At 40.3% G+C, this 14837-nt stretch overlaps 1 protein-coding gene across 16 annotated transcripts in view; it reads left to right on the forward strand.

The window, feature by feature from the left end:
- The window catches only part of RYR3 (ryanodine receptor 3), a 553391-nt gene that overhangs the window by 394935 nt on the left and 143619 nt on the right, over positions 1-14837 (forward strand). For 13 of the 16 annotated variants that reach the window (XR_004263777.1, XM_032261324.1, XM_032261337.1 and 10 more), the window contains 2 exons: positions 9440-9620; positions 10749-10860. Coding sequence is in view for 15 of the 16 variants with exons in the window: in XM_032261324.1 (XP_032117215.1) it covers positions 9440-9620; positions 10749-10860 (293 nt within the window). In the remaining variant the exon portion in view is untranslated. The remainder of the gene's footprint in view (positions 1-9439; positions 9621-10748; positions 10861-14837) is intronic. The other 3 variants (XM_032261325.1, XM_032261334.1, XM_032261336.1) reach the window with 1 other exon arrangement.

The following is a 14837-nucleotide window of genomic DNA, read 5'->3' on the forward strand; positions in this document are numbered from 1 at the left end:
GCTCTGATAGTGGGTGATGAATGGTGATGATGGTGATGATGGAATATGACAGTTGGTCAGTGGTTATGGTGGGCTGTAGGGTGATAGAGGTGGGTGGTGGTTAGTGAAGGTAGACATGTTAGTAGTGGGTGGTGCATGGTGATGATGGGATACGAAGGTTGGGTGGTGCGTGGTCATAGGAGATTTTAAGGGCAAGTGTGGTGAATGATGGTGAGTGATGATGGGGGCGGTGAGGATTGTGGTAAGGATGAAAACAGCTAACACTTATTGGGCATTTACCATGTGCCAGGCACTCTTCAAAACACTTTGACATATATTAAATTATATGACAATCCAGTGAGGGAAACACCTTAGTCTGTTCAGGCTGCTTAACAAAATACCATAGACAAGGTAGCTTATAAACAGCATAAATTTATTTCTTACACTTCTGAAAGCTGGGAAGTCCAGGATCAAGGTGCTGGTAGATTGAGTGTCTGGTGAGGTTTCCTGGTTCATAAATGGTGCCTTCTCACTGTGTTCTCATATGGTGGAAGGGGCAAGGCAGCTCTCTGGGACCTCTTTTATAATGGCACAAATCCCATTCATGAGGGCTCTGCCCTTATAACTTAATCATCCACCAAATGCCCTATTGCCTAATACTGTCACCTTGATGGTTAAGATTTCAACATATGAATTTTGGAGGGTCGGGGGACACAAATACTCAAACCATAGCAAGTGGGTACAGTTATCTTCATATTATAGATGAAGACCCTGAAACTTTAGGTAAATACCTTGCCCAGTAGAAAGTAAAGCCAGAAACTGAACCAAAGCAGTTTGACTCCAGAGGCCAAACTTTATTTGAACCATTGTGCACTATAGTCTTCCTGTCTCCCTAATAAACAAGGAGAAACAACATTGTTTCCTTTGAGTTTGTCAAAAATTGTGGTATTTAATCACTGGTGCTAATTTAAAAAATTTTAAGCCAAATCTAAAGCTTTTTATACATCAAAATAATGGAATTACAAAACTCTTTGTAACGTAATTTTACTATTTTTCTTAATGTTTGTAGTCCATCATCTTAAATAATATTTGTCTTTAGGAAAACATTTTAAGGCATATAATTTGCTTCACTTTATTAGCTGTTGAGAAGCCTTGGGTTGTGTTTAACTCCAGAAGTAATGAAGTCAGTAAGCTTCTATTTTCCTGGCAGTTGCAAACACTGTAGCCAGGCTAAACACAGATGTGTTTGGGTTTCTGTGATTAAGCCCTTCCTATTATAGATTTTGAGAAAGAAAAGATTTATCAATCCACTAGAAAAAGGGAAAAATTATCCCGTGTTTTCCTGGAGTCCTTGGAATGTTTCAGCAGTATCTTCCCCAGACTACAAACTTAGTTTAAGGAACATAATATCTCCTAACTTTGCTGAACCTGCTTTCCTAGCTAGATTTATTATCAGTGGACATAACTTGGGCATCCATCATGTGACATGTGAAGTCTGTGGGGGGCTGTGAAGCATGATGCTCTAGAAGTCCTGCCCAGAAGTCACTTCCTGCAACTCAAAGCAGGAAATAGAGAAAATCCAAGTAGAGTGATCAGAAACATGTGTGGAATAATTACTAAAAACTTCGTAATCAACCACACCTACCTACATAGTGACATGGGGGACTGCTGGCATGCCAAAATGGTGGTGTTTATTGGAATCTGGTAGAATTAATCAAGGAATGCACGAGGAAGAAGGCAAGTGTTGAATAACATCTTGAAATAAATGGATATAGTTTATCAAAGTCTTACAAGGAAAGCTTACAGACAGACTGTTGTGCTGGGAGACACACATCTTTTAGGATTGAGAGTACCAAGTGTCATCTTAGCTTTGAAGGACATGTAAGATGTAGACACTTAAGAATCATCTGGTTTATTTCTGTCCTTATATTCATGTTTTTAGAGTCAGAAAGGGTATATTAATCATTCTTCAGTGTGATTGGTACTAGAATAGGCATGGTTAGGACTAAATGTGTGAGACATGGTTTTGTTCTCAAATTTATAGTACAGTTGAAAAGATTCAGCAAACTCTTGAAAAATGAACCAATGGCGAAAGATTTAAACAACCATTGAAGACAAATAGGAAGACCATTGCAATGCTGCACTCAGGAGACACTTCATGCTAAAGTGATAAGAAGGTGGAATATAAGGTACATTTGAGATATGGCTAGTTGCAGTTGGATACTTAACATCTGTGTTACACCTTTCTACTAACTGTAAGGTATCTTAGTCCATTTATGCTGCAGTAACAAAATACCTGAGACTGGATAATTTATAAAGACAGAAATTTGTTTCTCACAGCTCTGAAGGCTGGGAAGTTCAAGAATAAGGCACCAGCAAGACTGATGTCTGGGGAGGGCTGCTTTCTGCTTCCAAGATAGTACCATGTTGCTGCATCCTCTGGAGAGGAGGAACACTGTGTCCTCACATGGCAGAATCAGTTGAAGGGCAAGAGAACATCCCTTCAATCTTAAACCCTTTTATAAGGGCACTTATCCCACTGGTGAGGGCAGAGATCCTTATAACTTAATCACCTCCCCAAGGCCACACTTCTGCATACTATTTGATATGGTTTGGATGTTGTCTCCTCTAAATCCTACGTTGAATTGTCATCCTGAATGTTGGAGATGGGGCCTGGTGGCAGGTGTTTGGATCATGGGGTCAGACCCCTCATGGCTTGGTGCTGTCTTCACACTAGTGAGTTCTCAGAAGTCCTGGTTGCTTAAGTATGTGATACCTCTCCCCCACTCTTTCTAGACACCTGCTCCCCCTTCACCTTCCACCATGAGTAAAAGCTTCCAAGGCCTCACCAGAAATCAAGCAGTTGCTGGCGTCATGCTTCCTGTGCAGCCTGCAGAATCATGAGCCAATTAAACCTCTTTTCTTTATAAATTTCCCAGCCTCAGGTAGTTCTTTATGGCAAGGGAAGAATGGCATAATATACTGCTGCATTAGGGATTAAGTTTCAACATAAATTTTGGAGGGGGCACCATCGTTCAAACTATAGCATAAAACATGTACAATCTTGCATACTCCACCTTCTTCATTCTCCCACTGGACCTCCTGGAATCTCAATACCTGAGAAAAGGAAAAGAAACCCATCAGAGGCAGGTAAAGGGCTTACAGAGACAAAGGCAAAGAAATGTGCCTCCATCTGTAAAAATTCAATGCGAAGCAGCATCAAAGCCCAGAAGTAAGTAAATAGTTAAAATGCTACTGGTAATAGAAAATAAATTCCTCAACTGAAGAAGCCAGTGGCAAACCTAGGCCCAGAGCACCAAAATAAGGAAAGCTGGCTGGGGTGAAAGGATGTCAAGCACATTCTTTCCACCCTACGTGAATTTCTCAGCAGCTTCCCTCCAAGGCCTCTGTGGAGTTTCACTGATAGTGGTAACTGAGTATCTTGGCAGAGAACTCAAAAGTCCAGAACCTACTTAATATATGTATGTGGGTTTCATCAATCATTTCATTGATAAGAGTAGCAAATGAAGCCTGATACTTCAATAAAACTATGGAATTAAGCTGAATGAAACAAAAAAAAATCTGCTTCATTAGCATTATTCACACAAAATGGCAGTATCGTGAGCCTTATACTCAGCAAAGGCTGTTTCTTCAGCTTATGGAGAATGCCCATATTTAACAGGTTGGGCTCTGTTTGGTCAGAGCACATCTCAATTCTGATTCCAGGTTTCTATTGCATTCAAGTTTTATTTTGCATATACCATGAAAAAACCACATAGACTCAAACTTTAGACACATGGGCAAAATTTTAGCACAATTCTGTGATTAAATACTGGTCTTCAACGTACCTGGGCTACTGCTGTGCCAGTCCACCGTGCATGGTTCATGTGGTCCCTTGACTTTGAATTCCATGTATACACTGATGATCCCCAGATGTACTTTGCCAGCTTTGTTCTCTTCCCTGAGCCCCAGACTTGTATATCCTGGATATCTACTTGGTATGTCTACTTGGAGGTCCAATATGCATCTTAAATTTTGTACATCTTAAAGTTGAGTATATAGTTACCACCCCAAACCTGTTCTTCCCCCAAGGACTTCCCATCTCCTTAACTGGCTTCACCAACTTTTCAGATCCTTGGACTAAGTCTGGATCGCATCCTTGAATCAACTTTTTTCCTTATCCCCACATAGTGCGTCAGCAAGTTCTGTTGATTCAGCGTCTAGAAGATACCTGAAATCTATCTTTTCTCCATCTCCACTGGCTACATCCTACTCCAGGTTGTTATTATCTTATACCTGGGCCATTGTAGTTGTATGGGAACTGAATTCCCTCCTCCTACTCTCACTCATATCAGCCTGCATCTGCTACATGATAAGTAACTTCACAATCTCAAAGGCATAAAATAACAAGCATTCATTCTTACATATCTGCAAAGTGGTGGGAAAGCTCTGTGGCAGGTCCACAGGTCTGCTAGGTGGCTTTGTTCCACCAGTCTCATTCTGGCGTTCGGGCTTGACTGTCCTATTCACCACTTGTCTGCTGTTTCTAGATCAGTTACTGGCATGTAGTATGGACTCAATGGATTGTTGAATTAATTAGTAAACGGACAAACAATTTGTGGTTTGCTGTCTGTGCTATCACAGTGGTTTATAGACACATCCCCAGTTCATCCCTTCCCAGGCTGGAAGGCCCTAAAAAGAAGATGGTATGTCTTTATCATTTGGAATCACTTAGTTCATACAAGTTACCTGGCACCATATCAAAGATGGCATTTAACAAAAAGAGGTGTCAGATACTGGCCATTACCCTGCCATTTGATTCTCTTAATTAACTAAATGAAAGTGTCGATACCTTCATTCATGCTAGAGCCCCATGCTCTCTCTTACTGAGTAGGACTTGCTTGGGAATATGTTTCTTTTCTTTAGGACTACAGTAATTGAAATCTGAGGAAGTAGATGATGCAGGCTCTTGTAAACAGAGGCTGGTAATTGACTGGGATAATGCAACAGTGGGTAGCCACCTTTGGTTTTCCACCCAATCATTTCAAGTCTCTACCTTGAGTCTCAATGAAGTCTATTGATTTATTGAAGAAATATATTTTTTGAATGCCTATTATATGTCACATGTTAGCAAGACCCTTGAGCACACAGTGTTAGATAATTCAGACATGAGACCCTGTTCTTATGGAGATTACAGTCTAGTGGGAAAAGCAGGCACAGAGGAAGAGGACAGGGTGTTAGAGAGGAACAGGTCCTCAGGGGCTCCCATGTTTAGTCTCCCCCGGAAGGATGAAACGGAGTTACCTAGGTTGAGGGTTTACATGGAAAGAATGGGAAGAAAAACAGTGTTGCTGACAATGGAACTTTAAAACAAGAACTATAGTTAGAACACAGAGTGTGAGAAAAGTGATGACCTGAAGATTAAATAATTGCATTCCTGATAACCGTCCCTGTGGCGGGTATGACTCTTTTACCAGGGTAAAATGGGAGAGTCGTTTCCATTTCCATCCAACTGTTCAGGAACGTGGAAAAGAAAATAGTAACATGAGGACGGTGTTGAAGCCTTTGAAGAAAGGCACTGTGAACATTCATGCTGTTACAAAGCTCATTATTCATTTTAGAACTCAAGCAAAAAACATTGTTGCAAGCCCTTGGGGAAAACTAGTTTACCTCAAATATCTCCCCCTCCCCCCACTTCAAAAAAAAGCCCTCAAGGTCAATATCTAGCTTCACCACAATGTATTTGGTTAGCAGTCAAGCTTGCTGAGCTACAGGTAATTAGGAAGAGAATGTCTCTCCCTTCTAATCGTGCCGTCCTCTTTGCCTTGGGAAGCCTTTGGAAATTCTTTAACTTGGTCCCCTGTCTAATTAGCAGCAATGGCTGCACTTTAGCTCCTTCCTCTTGCAGAGTGTGCTCTGGGTTCTCTGCAGATGTCCACAATTCAGTAATCAAGGGCTGGCTTCCTGGGTCACTTGTAGGAGCAGACCCAATAAGTTCAGTTCTGAAGGCCTGAGACACAGATAAAATAAAGCTAATTGGGTAAATGAATTTCAATCGCAAGCTCAATGTAGAATTCACAGTCGGATTTTTCAACTTCTGCATATTGTGGTGTTATATCCCATCAACATCGTGATGCCAGTAACTGTGGGAAAAGCTAAGTTAAATTCAACATGCTGGTAAAATCAATGGCTGACCCACAAGCATTTCTACCCAGTAACTGAAAGAATCAGAGTATAGTATTTAAATAAGTTTGATTAACAGAGTTGGGTGTTTTCCTCCATTTTTGTACTTAAAATTTCAACGTTTTAGCTTTATTATAGTAAAAAATAACAACTGAGAGGGCTGAGGTATGTGCTACCTGATAAGTATCGGAGGCTAAAAACGATTCGAAAGTAGTGAACCGTGAGATACATCTATGTATGAGAGCATTGGCTTTCAAAAATGTAGGTTCTCCTGGTGCTTTTCTGTAAGTTTCCGTCCTGTGAGTACACTCTATTCAGTATAAATGATAGGTTCAAGTGATAAAAGGGTATGGGCATAGTGGCATCATACTCTTCTCCAAGGTTCTCTACAAACTGTACAGTGTCTCTCAACCTCTCCTTGGGTTCTCTTTTTCAGAATATGTTGATTCTTTCCACCATCCAATTATGATAATTTTACCCTTTTAGTATCTCCGGAGAATTTTCTTCACATGGATTCCAGTTTAATAAAAACTGATTCTTTTTTGATATATGATACATTGGATAGAACTTGAAGGCAAACTTCTTTACAAAAATGTTAGACTCTTGAAGGATTGAGCTATAAAACTGAATGGAAGCTGATGAGCTCTTTAAATTCGGTTTAATAAAAATTTTTTCTTGATCAAATTACAGAACTCTAAAACTTAGAGTGGGACTTGCTTACAGTCTTGGATATTACCCACAGTGCAAAAGCTTGAGTGATAAAAGAGGATGTCAGCAAGCTAAGCTCTAGGACAGGACCATACCTGTGGTCTGAAGTAGACTTTTCAGGGCTGTGAGACACATTCAGTATGTTCAAGATTGAGTGTGGTGTGAGAGGTGAGCCTGCATTAATTTCAAGTATTCGAACAGTAAGCTCAGCTGCCAGCCCACCCCATTCCTATTCCTCTGAGCATCATGGGAAAAATCTCTGCATCTGAGTTAGACTAATCGAACCACTCTAAAACTAGACGGAGGATGCATATCTGAATAGGGAAAAGACCCAGTGAGATTGTACAGTGTGCATACTTACACAGTGATGAGCTAAAAAGCTGGAAGAAGAAGTTAGGTTTTCTGGGTTCTCATTCAGAAGCTCTGCCGGGGTATGGTGGCTCACGCCTGTAATCCCAACACTTTGTGAGGCCAAGGCAGGAGGATTGCTTGAGCCCAGGAGTTTGAGACCAGCCTGGGCAACATGGTGAAACCCTGTCTCTACAAAACATACAACAACGACAACAATTAGCTAGTTGTGGTAGCATGTGCCTGTAGTCTCAGCTACTCAAGAGGCTGAGGTAGGAGGATCACTGGAACCCCAGAGGATGAGGCTGCACTGAGCCGAGATCACACCACTGCATTCCAGCCTGGCTGATGGAGCCAGACCCTGTCTCTTAAAAAAGAATGCTTTACTCACAGCACTTCTAAGTCGATTCATAAAAGTTTTTATTAAATAGAACTTAAACTGCTAAAATGGTTTTAAAATATGTCTATAAATTCTTTGATGCTCCTCTCTCAAAAATACAGAGCCTAATTCTCCCTTTGCATACGAGTTGGACTTAGCGACTCATTTCTAATGAATAGGATATAACAGAGTGACAATAGGTGACCAGGTTATTAAAGGCAGCTTGGCTTCTGCTTTACCATCCTTCTGGACAATTTGTTCAGTGGGAAGCCAGCTGCCACATCATGAGAACACTCAAGCAGCCCTATGGAGAGGCCAACATGGTGAGAAACTGAAGTCTCTACCCAACATCCAATATGCAACTGAGGCCTCTTGCCAACAGTATGTGAGTGAACATGGAAGCTGATGCTCCAGTCCCAGATGGGCCTTCAGAAGATGGCAGCTGCCACCTCATGGGAGATCCCAAAGCAGGACCACCTAGCTTGGCCTCTCCAAAATCCCTGACCTATACAAATACTGTGAGTTAATAAATATTTATTGTTGCAGCCTGCCAATATTGGAGGTAATTTTTTGCACAAGAATAACTAATACAACAGCTTATCACATTGTAACCTCTGTTACAGCTCAGTTCTTCAAGAAATACCTAATGATTTTGTAAAAAAGTTTTTCTTCAAGATTCCAGTATACAATATCAAAAAGTCTTGCCTTTGAATATTGGGTTCAGGGATAAATTCTCAGACACAAATTAGGTATCTCTCATGATTTCCTAGAAACGTTTTTCTTTAGGCTTTGGCTAATACACAATATCAAAAAAGTCTTGCCCTGGAGTCTTGGCTCGGAGATGAATTCTCAGATACAAATTAGGACTTCATCTGAGACAGAGGTATGTTTTTACTAGTTGTTTGAACAAGCTGCCAGCCCACTTTTGGATATAAGTATTGGCTCTAAGAAAGAATGGCTATCCCTAAGTGTCCAGTTCTACCACTTAATCACTTCATCAGGAAATGAGACTCTAACTTCATTGTCTATGGTTCATCCAAAAATAAATGCCACAGAATACAATTATCTAGCCTCTGCCTTCCTGAAGTGAGTTTAGAAATAACCAATAAAACTTTACCAAGCAGATTCTTCATCTGGATACAGGATTCCAGAAATGACCTGAAGTCCATCCATACAAACCTGGCTATCATGTATCAGCTTCTGACTCTATTATCCTAATACTCACGGAGTATTAGGATAATATCTATTAGGGTAATAGAGTGAGAGGCTGATACATGACTTCCCCAAGCGTTAATTGAAGCACACCAGCTTGAGTAACCATCTCACCTCTTTTCAAGGAAGAAAGCAGATTTGCATCCCCTCATTGAGGTAATAAAGATGTAAAGTTCTTCTGTTCTCTAAGTCACATGTGAATGAATCAGTACTCTATGGCAGACTCAGCAGCTTATTAACTGCCCTCTGAAGACCTAAATGTATGGAAATAATCTCTACAGTACAAAATCCTGAGTGAAGAGTAAACATCTGCTTGTAATGGTTGATCTTAATACTTTAAATAAACAGATCCTGACCCAATTTAAAAAAGCCACCTTTTTCTCCTTCAGTGTCAACTCCTAATCTTAAGAGTAAATGAGGCTGGTGCAGTGAGTTTATGACTAATTGACCACAGTCCATTACAGATTTCTTAGTTCCTTCTCTACTTCTACTGCATACTTGACTAACCTAAACCAGAAAAAGAACATGTGATAAGCTGAACAAAACACTGTTCTCCCAGCTTCCTCAACTAGAAATAAATCCTGGGGTTGTCCTTTCCAATGAGAAGGAAACGATGCCTCTCTTCCTTAGGTGAGAGTGTGGAAGAAAATGCCAGTGTTGTGGTCAAGCTGCTGATCAGACGCCCAGAGTGCTTCGGCCCGGCCCTGCGGGGTGACGGGGGAAACGGGCTGTTGGCGGCCATGCAGGGTGCCATTAAGATCTCTGAGAACCCAGCGCTTGACCTCCCGTCTCAAGGATACAAGAGAGAAGTGTAAGTGAATGGAGTTGCCTTCCAGCGCGGAAACGGTTGGTGAGCTCTCAGATATTGTCGGTATATGGATGATTTAGGATGTAATAGAGAAAGCACACATGCCTAACAGTTACAACTAAAATATTTACACTTCATCAAGCACAGCATTGTCTTGACTCTTCCATTAAGCGTAGTGATCAGTATCACCTTCACCCCCTTCCATGTTCTCTACTCTGCCGAGCGCAGGTGGAGATCACAAAGTGGGCAAACTCTTGGCCTCCTTATAGCATCCCCATGGGGTCCGAAGCTAAAAAGCCTGGACCAAGATTCTACTCCTTGTCTAATTTCAGCATGTTTCCTTCAGTATTTTGTCCCATGGTGTCTCATCCCATATCTCATTTTTAAAAAGATACTGCCTCCACTTCCTCTTCTAAAAGCATGAGGACTAATGAAAGTTTTTTGATTTGACTTCAAGAAAAAAAAAAAAAAGTTGCAGAATGTGAAAAGTCACAGCACTATAATGTTATTTAAATGTTAAGGAAATAGTTGGTAGATTATCTGATTGTCTTGTTACTTTCCCTTTATCATGTCTCATATCATGTCCCTTTCTTTATCACAGCCTTTAGATTAGACCCTAGAATCTAGAGAGTGGGTATAACCCAGCAGCAGAAACGCTTTGGACAATTGGCATTTTTCTTTGTCGTCAGACCTGGTAGAGCTGGAAAGGACCCTAAACATAGGCTTTCCCAACTTCCTCAAGCAACATGAAAAAAAAAACTGAGGCCTGAGGTCATACGACTTATTAGCAACAGAGCCAGGACAGGGACTGAGCCCTCCTGACTCCTGGTCCAATGTGCTTTCCATGGACCTTCCCTTCATAGGGAGGAAGAGGGAATGAATGGTTGGTAGGAGTTACGGTCTGAATGATCAGCTCATGTCAGTACTCATGCCTTAAGATTCATGGGATCCCATGAATGTCATGGACAAATATTTGGGCTCCTTTTCAACTTCTGGAGGAAGATAAGGTTTCAGGGGAAAAGGATGTATGATAACCAAGATGAGCAGAGTGCTTCCATATCAAGCAGTTATGTCTCCAGCATGGCAGTGCTGCCAGCCTTCCTCACACCCACCCTCTGTTGGTTCTTTCAGCAGCACGGAGGACGATGAAGAGGAAGAAGAAATTGTGCACATGGGCAATGCAATTATGTCATTTTATTCAGCACTTATAGATCTACTGGGCCGCTGTGCTCCTGAAATGCATGTAAGTGATAGAGCTTTCTGAGAACAGGTTTTTTTTTGTTGTTGTTGTTTTTAGTGCTTTAAGTTCCAGGGTACATGTGCAGAACGTGCAGGTTTGTTACATAAGTATACACGTGCCATGGTGGTTTGCTGCATCCATCACCCCCTCATCTACATTAGGTATTTCTCCTAATGTTATCCCTCCCCTAGTCCCCAACCCCCTGCTACCCCTCCCTATCCCCCAGCCCCTGCTATCCCTCGCCTAGCCCCCCACCTCCTGACAGGCCCTGGTATATGATGTTCCCCTCCTCGTGTCCATGTGTTCTCATTGTTCAACACCCACTTATGAGTGAGAACATGCGGTGTTTGGTTTTCTGTTTGGTGTTTGGTTTGTGTTTTGTTGGTCAGTTTGCTGAGAATGATGGTTTCCAGCTTTTTCCATGTCCCTACAAAGGATATTAACTCATCCCTTTTTATGGCTGCATAGTATTCCATGGTGTATATGTGCCACATTTTCTTTATCCAGTCTGTCATTGATGGGCATTTGGGTTGGTTCCAAGTCTCTGCTGTTAAAAACAGGGCCGCAATAAACATACATGTGCATGTGGCTTTATAATAGAATGATTTATAATCCTTTGGGTATATACCCAGTAATGGGATTGCTGGGTCAAATGCTATTTCTACATCCTTGAGGAATCATTACACTGTCTTCCACAATGGTTGAACTAATTTACACTCCCACCAACAGTGTAAAAATGTTCCTATTTCTCAACATACTGTCCAGCATCAGTTGTCTCCTGATTTTTGAATGATCACCATTCTAACTGGCATAAGATGGTATCTTAATGTGGTTTTGATTTGCATTTCTCTAATGATCAGTGATTATGAGCTTTTTTTCATATGTTTGTCGACTACGTAAATGTCTCCTTTTCAGGAGTGTCTGTTCATATCCTTTGCCCACTTTTTAATGGGTTTATTTGCTTTTTTCTTGTAAATTTGTTTAACTTTTTTATAGATTCTGGATATTAGCCCTTTGTCGGATGGGTAGATTGCAAAATTTTTTTTCCCATTCTGTTGGTTGCCAGTTTACTCTAATGATAGTTTCTTTTGCTGTGCAGAAGCTCTTTAGTTTAATTACATCCCATTTGTCTATTTTGGCTTCTGTTGCCATTGCTTTTGGTGTTTTAATCATGAAGTCCTTGCTCATGCCTATGTCCTGGATGGTATTGCCTAGGTTTTCTTCTAGCGTTTTTATGGTGTTAGATCTTATGTTTAACTCTTTAATCCATCTGGAGTTAATTTTTGTATAAGAAGTAAGGAAAGGATCCAGTTTCAGTTTTCTGCATATGGCTAGACAGTTTTCCCAACACCATTTATTAAATAGGGAATCCTTTTTTTTGTTTTTGTCAGCTTTGTCAAAGATCAGATGGCAGTAGATGTGTGGTGTTATTTCTGAGGCCTCTTTTCTATTCCGTCGATCTATATCTCTGTTATGGTACCAGTACCATGCTGTTTTGATTACTGTAGCCTTGTATAATGTAGTTTGAAGTCAGGTAGCATGGTTCCTCCAACTCTTTTTTTTTTTTTTTTTTGCCTAGGTTGGTCTTGGCTATGTGGGCTCTTTTTGGTTCCATATCAAGTTTAAGGTGTTTTTTTTCCAATTCCGTGAAGAAAGGCAATGGTGGCTTGATGGGAATATCACTGAATCTATAAATTACTTTGGGCAGTATGGCCATTTTCACGATATTGATTCTTCCTATCCATAAACATGGAACATTTTTTCATCTGTTTGTGTCCTCTCTTATTTTCTTGAGCAGTGGTTTGTAGTTCTCCTTGAGGAGGTCCTTCACATCCCTTGTTAGTTGTATTCCTAGGCATTTTATTTTCTTTGTAGCAATTGTGAATGGGAGTTCGCTCATGATTTGGCTCTCTGTTTGTCTGTTATTGGTGTATAGGAATGCTTGTGATTTTTGCACATTGATTTTTTATCCTGAGACTTTGCTGAAGTTGCTTATCAGCCTAAGATTTGGGCTGAGAAAATGAGGTCTTCTAAATATACAATCATGTTGTCTGCAAATAGAGACAATTTGACTTCTTCTTTTCCTAATTGAATACCCTTTATGTCTTTTTCTTGCCTGATTACCCTGACCAGAAATTCCAATACTATGTTAAGTAGGAGTGGAGAGGGCATCCTTGTCTTGTGCCTGTTTTCAAAGGGAATGCTTCTAGTTTTTGTCCATTTAGTATGATATTGGCTGTGGGTTTGTCATAAATAGCTCTTATTATTTTGAGATATGTTCCCTCAATACCTAGTTTATTGAGAGTTTTTAGCATAAAGGACTATTGAATTTTGTTGAAGGCCTTCTTTGCATCTATTGAAACAATCATGTGGTTTTTGTCTTTGGTTGTGTTTTTGTGATGGATTATGTTTATAGACTTGCATATGTTGAACAAGCCTTGTTTCCCAGGGATGAAGCCAAGCTGTTCATGATGGATAAGTTTTTTGATGGGCTGTTGGATTCGGTTTGCCAGTATTTTATTGAGGTTTTTTGCATCAATGTTAATCAGTGATATTGGCCTGAAATTTTCTTTTTTAGTTGTGTCTCTGCCAGGTTTTGGTATCAGGATGATGTTGGTCTCATAAAATGAGTTAGGGGGGATTCCCTCTTGTTGTACTATTTGAAATAGATCCAGAAGGAATGGTACTGGTACCAGCTCCTCTTTGTACCTCTGGTAGAATTCAGCTGTAAACCCGTCTGGTCCTGGACTTTTTTTGGTTGGTAGGCTATTCATTGCTCCCTCAATTTCAGACCTTGTTATTGGTCTGTTCAGGGATTCAATTTCTTCCTGGTTTGTAAGTGTCCAGGAATTTATCCATTTCTTCTAGATTTACTGGTTTATGTGCATAGAGGTGTTTGTAGTAATCTCTGAGGGTAGTTTGTATTTCTTTGGGATTGGTGATGATATCCCCTTTATTGTTTTTTGTTGCATCTATTTGATTATTCTCTCTTTTCTTCTTTATTAGTCTGGCTAGTGGTCTACATTGTTGATCTTTTCAAAAAACCAGCTCCTGGATTCATTGATTTTTGAAGGGTTTTTTGTGTCTCTATCTCCTTCAGTTCTGCTCTGATCTTAGTTATTTCTTGTCTTCTGCTAGCTTTTGAATTTGTTTGATCTTGCTCCTCTAGTTCTTTTAATCGTGACATTAGAGTGTCAAGTTTAGATCTTTCTTCCTTTCTCTTGTGGGCATTTAGTGCTATAAATTTCCCTCCAAACACTGCTTTAGCTGTGTCACAGAGATTTTGGTACATTGTTTCTCCATTCTCATTGGTTTTAAAGAACATCTTTATTTCTGCCTTCATTTCATTATTTATCCAGTAGTCATTCAGGAGAAAGATGTTCAGTTTACATGTAGTTGTGCGGTTTTGAGTGAGTTTCTTAATTCTGAGTTCTAATTTGATTGCACTGTGGTCTGAGAGATGATTTGTTAGGATTTCCGTTCGTTTGCATTTGCTGAGGAGTGTTTTACTTGCAATTATGTGGTCAGTTTTAGAATAGTGCATTGTGGTGCTGAGAAGAATGCATGTTCTGTGGATTTGGGATAGAGAGTTCTGTAGATGTCTATTAGGTCCACTTGGTCCAGATCTGAGTTCAAGTTCTGGATATCCTTGTTAATGTTCTGTCTCTTTGATCTGTCTAGTATTGATAGTGGGATGTTAAAGTCTCGCACTATTATTGTGTGGGAGTCTAAATCTCTTTGTAGGTCATTAAGAACTTGTTTTATGTATCTGGGTGCTCCTGTATTGGGTGCATATATGTTTAGGAGAGTTAACTCTTCTTGTTGCATTGATCCCTTTACCATTACGTAATGTCCTTCTTTGTCTCTTTTGATCTTTGTTGGTTTAAAGTCTGTTTTGTCAGAGACTAGAATTGCAATCCCTGCTTTCTCTCTCTCTCTCTCTCTCTCTCTCTCTCTCTCTCTCTCTCTCTCTCTCTCTC

Source organism: Sapajus apella, unplaced genomic scaffold (assembly GCF_009761245.1).
Source record: "Sapajus apella isolate SASKATOON/1434 unplaced genomic scaffold, GSC_monkey_1.0 scaffold122, whole genome shotgun sequence".
Taxonomy (NCBI): domain Eukaryota; kingdom Metazoa; phylum Chordata; class Mammalia; order Primates; family Cebidae; genus Sapajus; species Sapajus apella.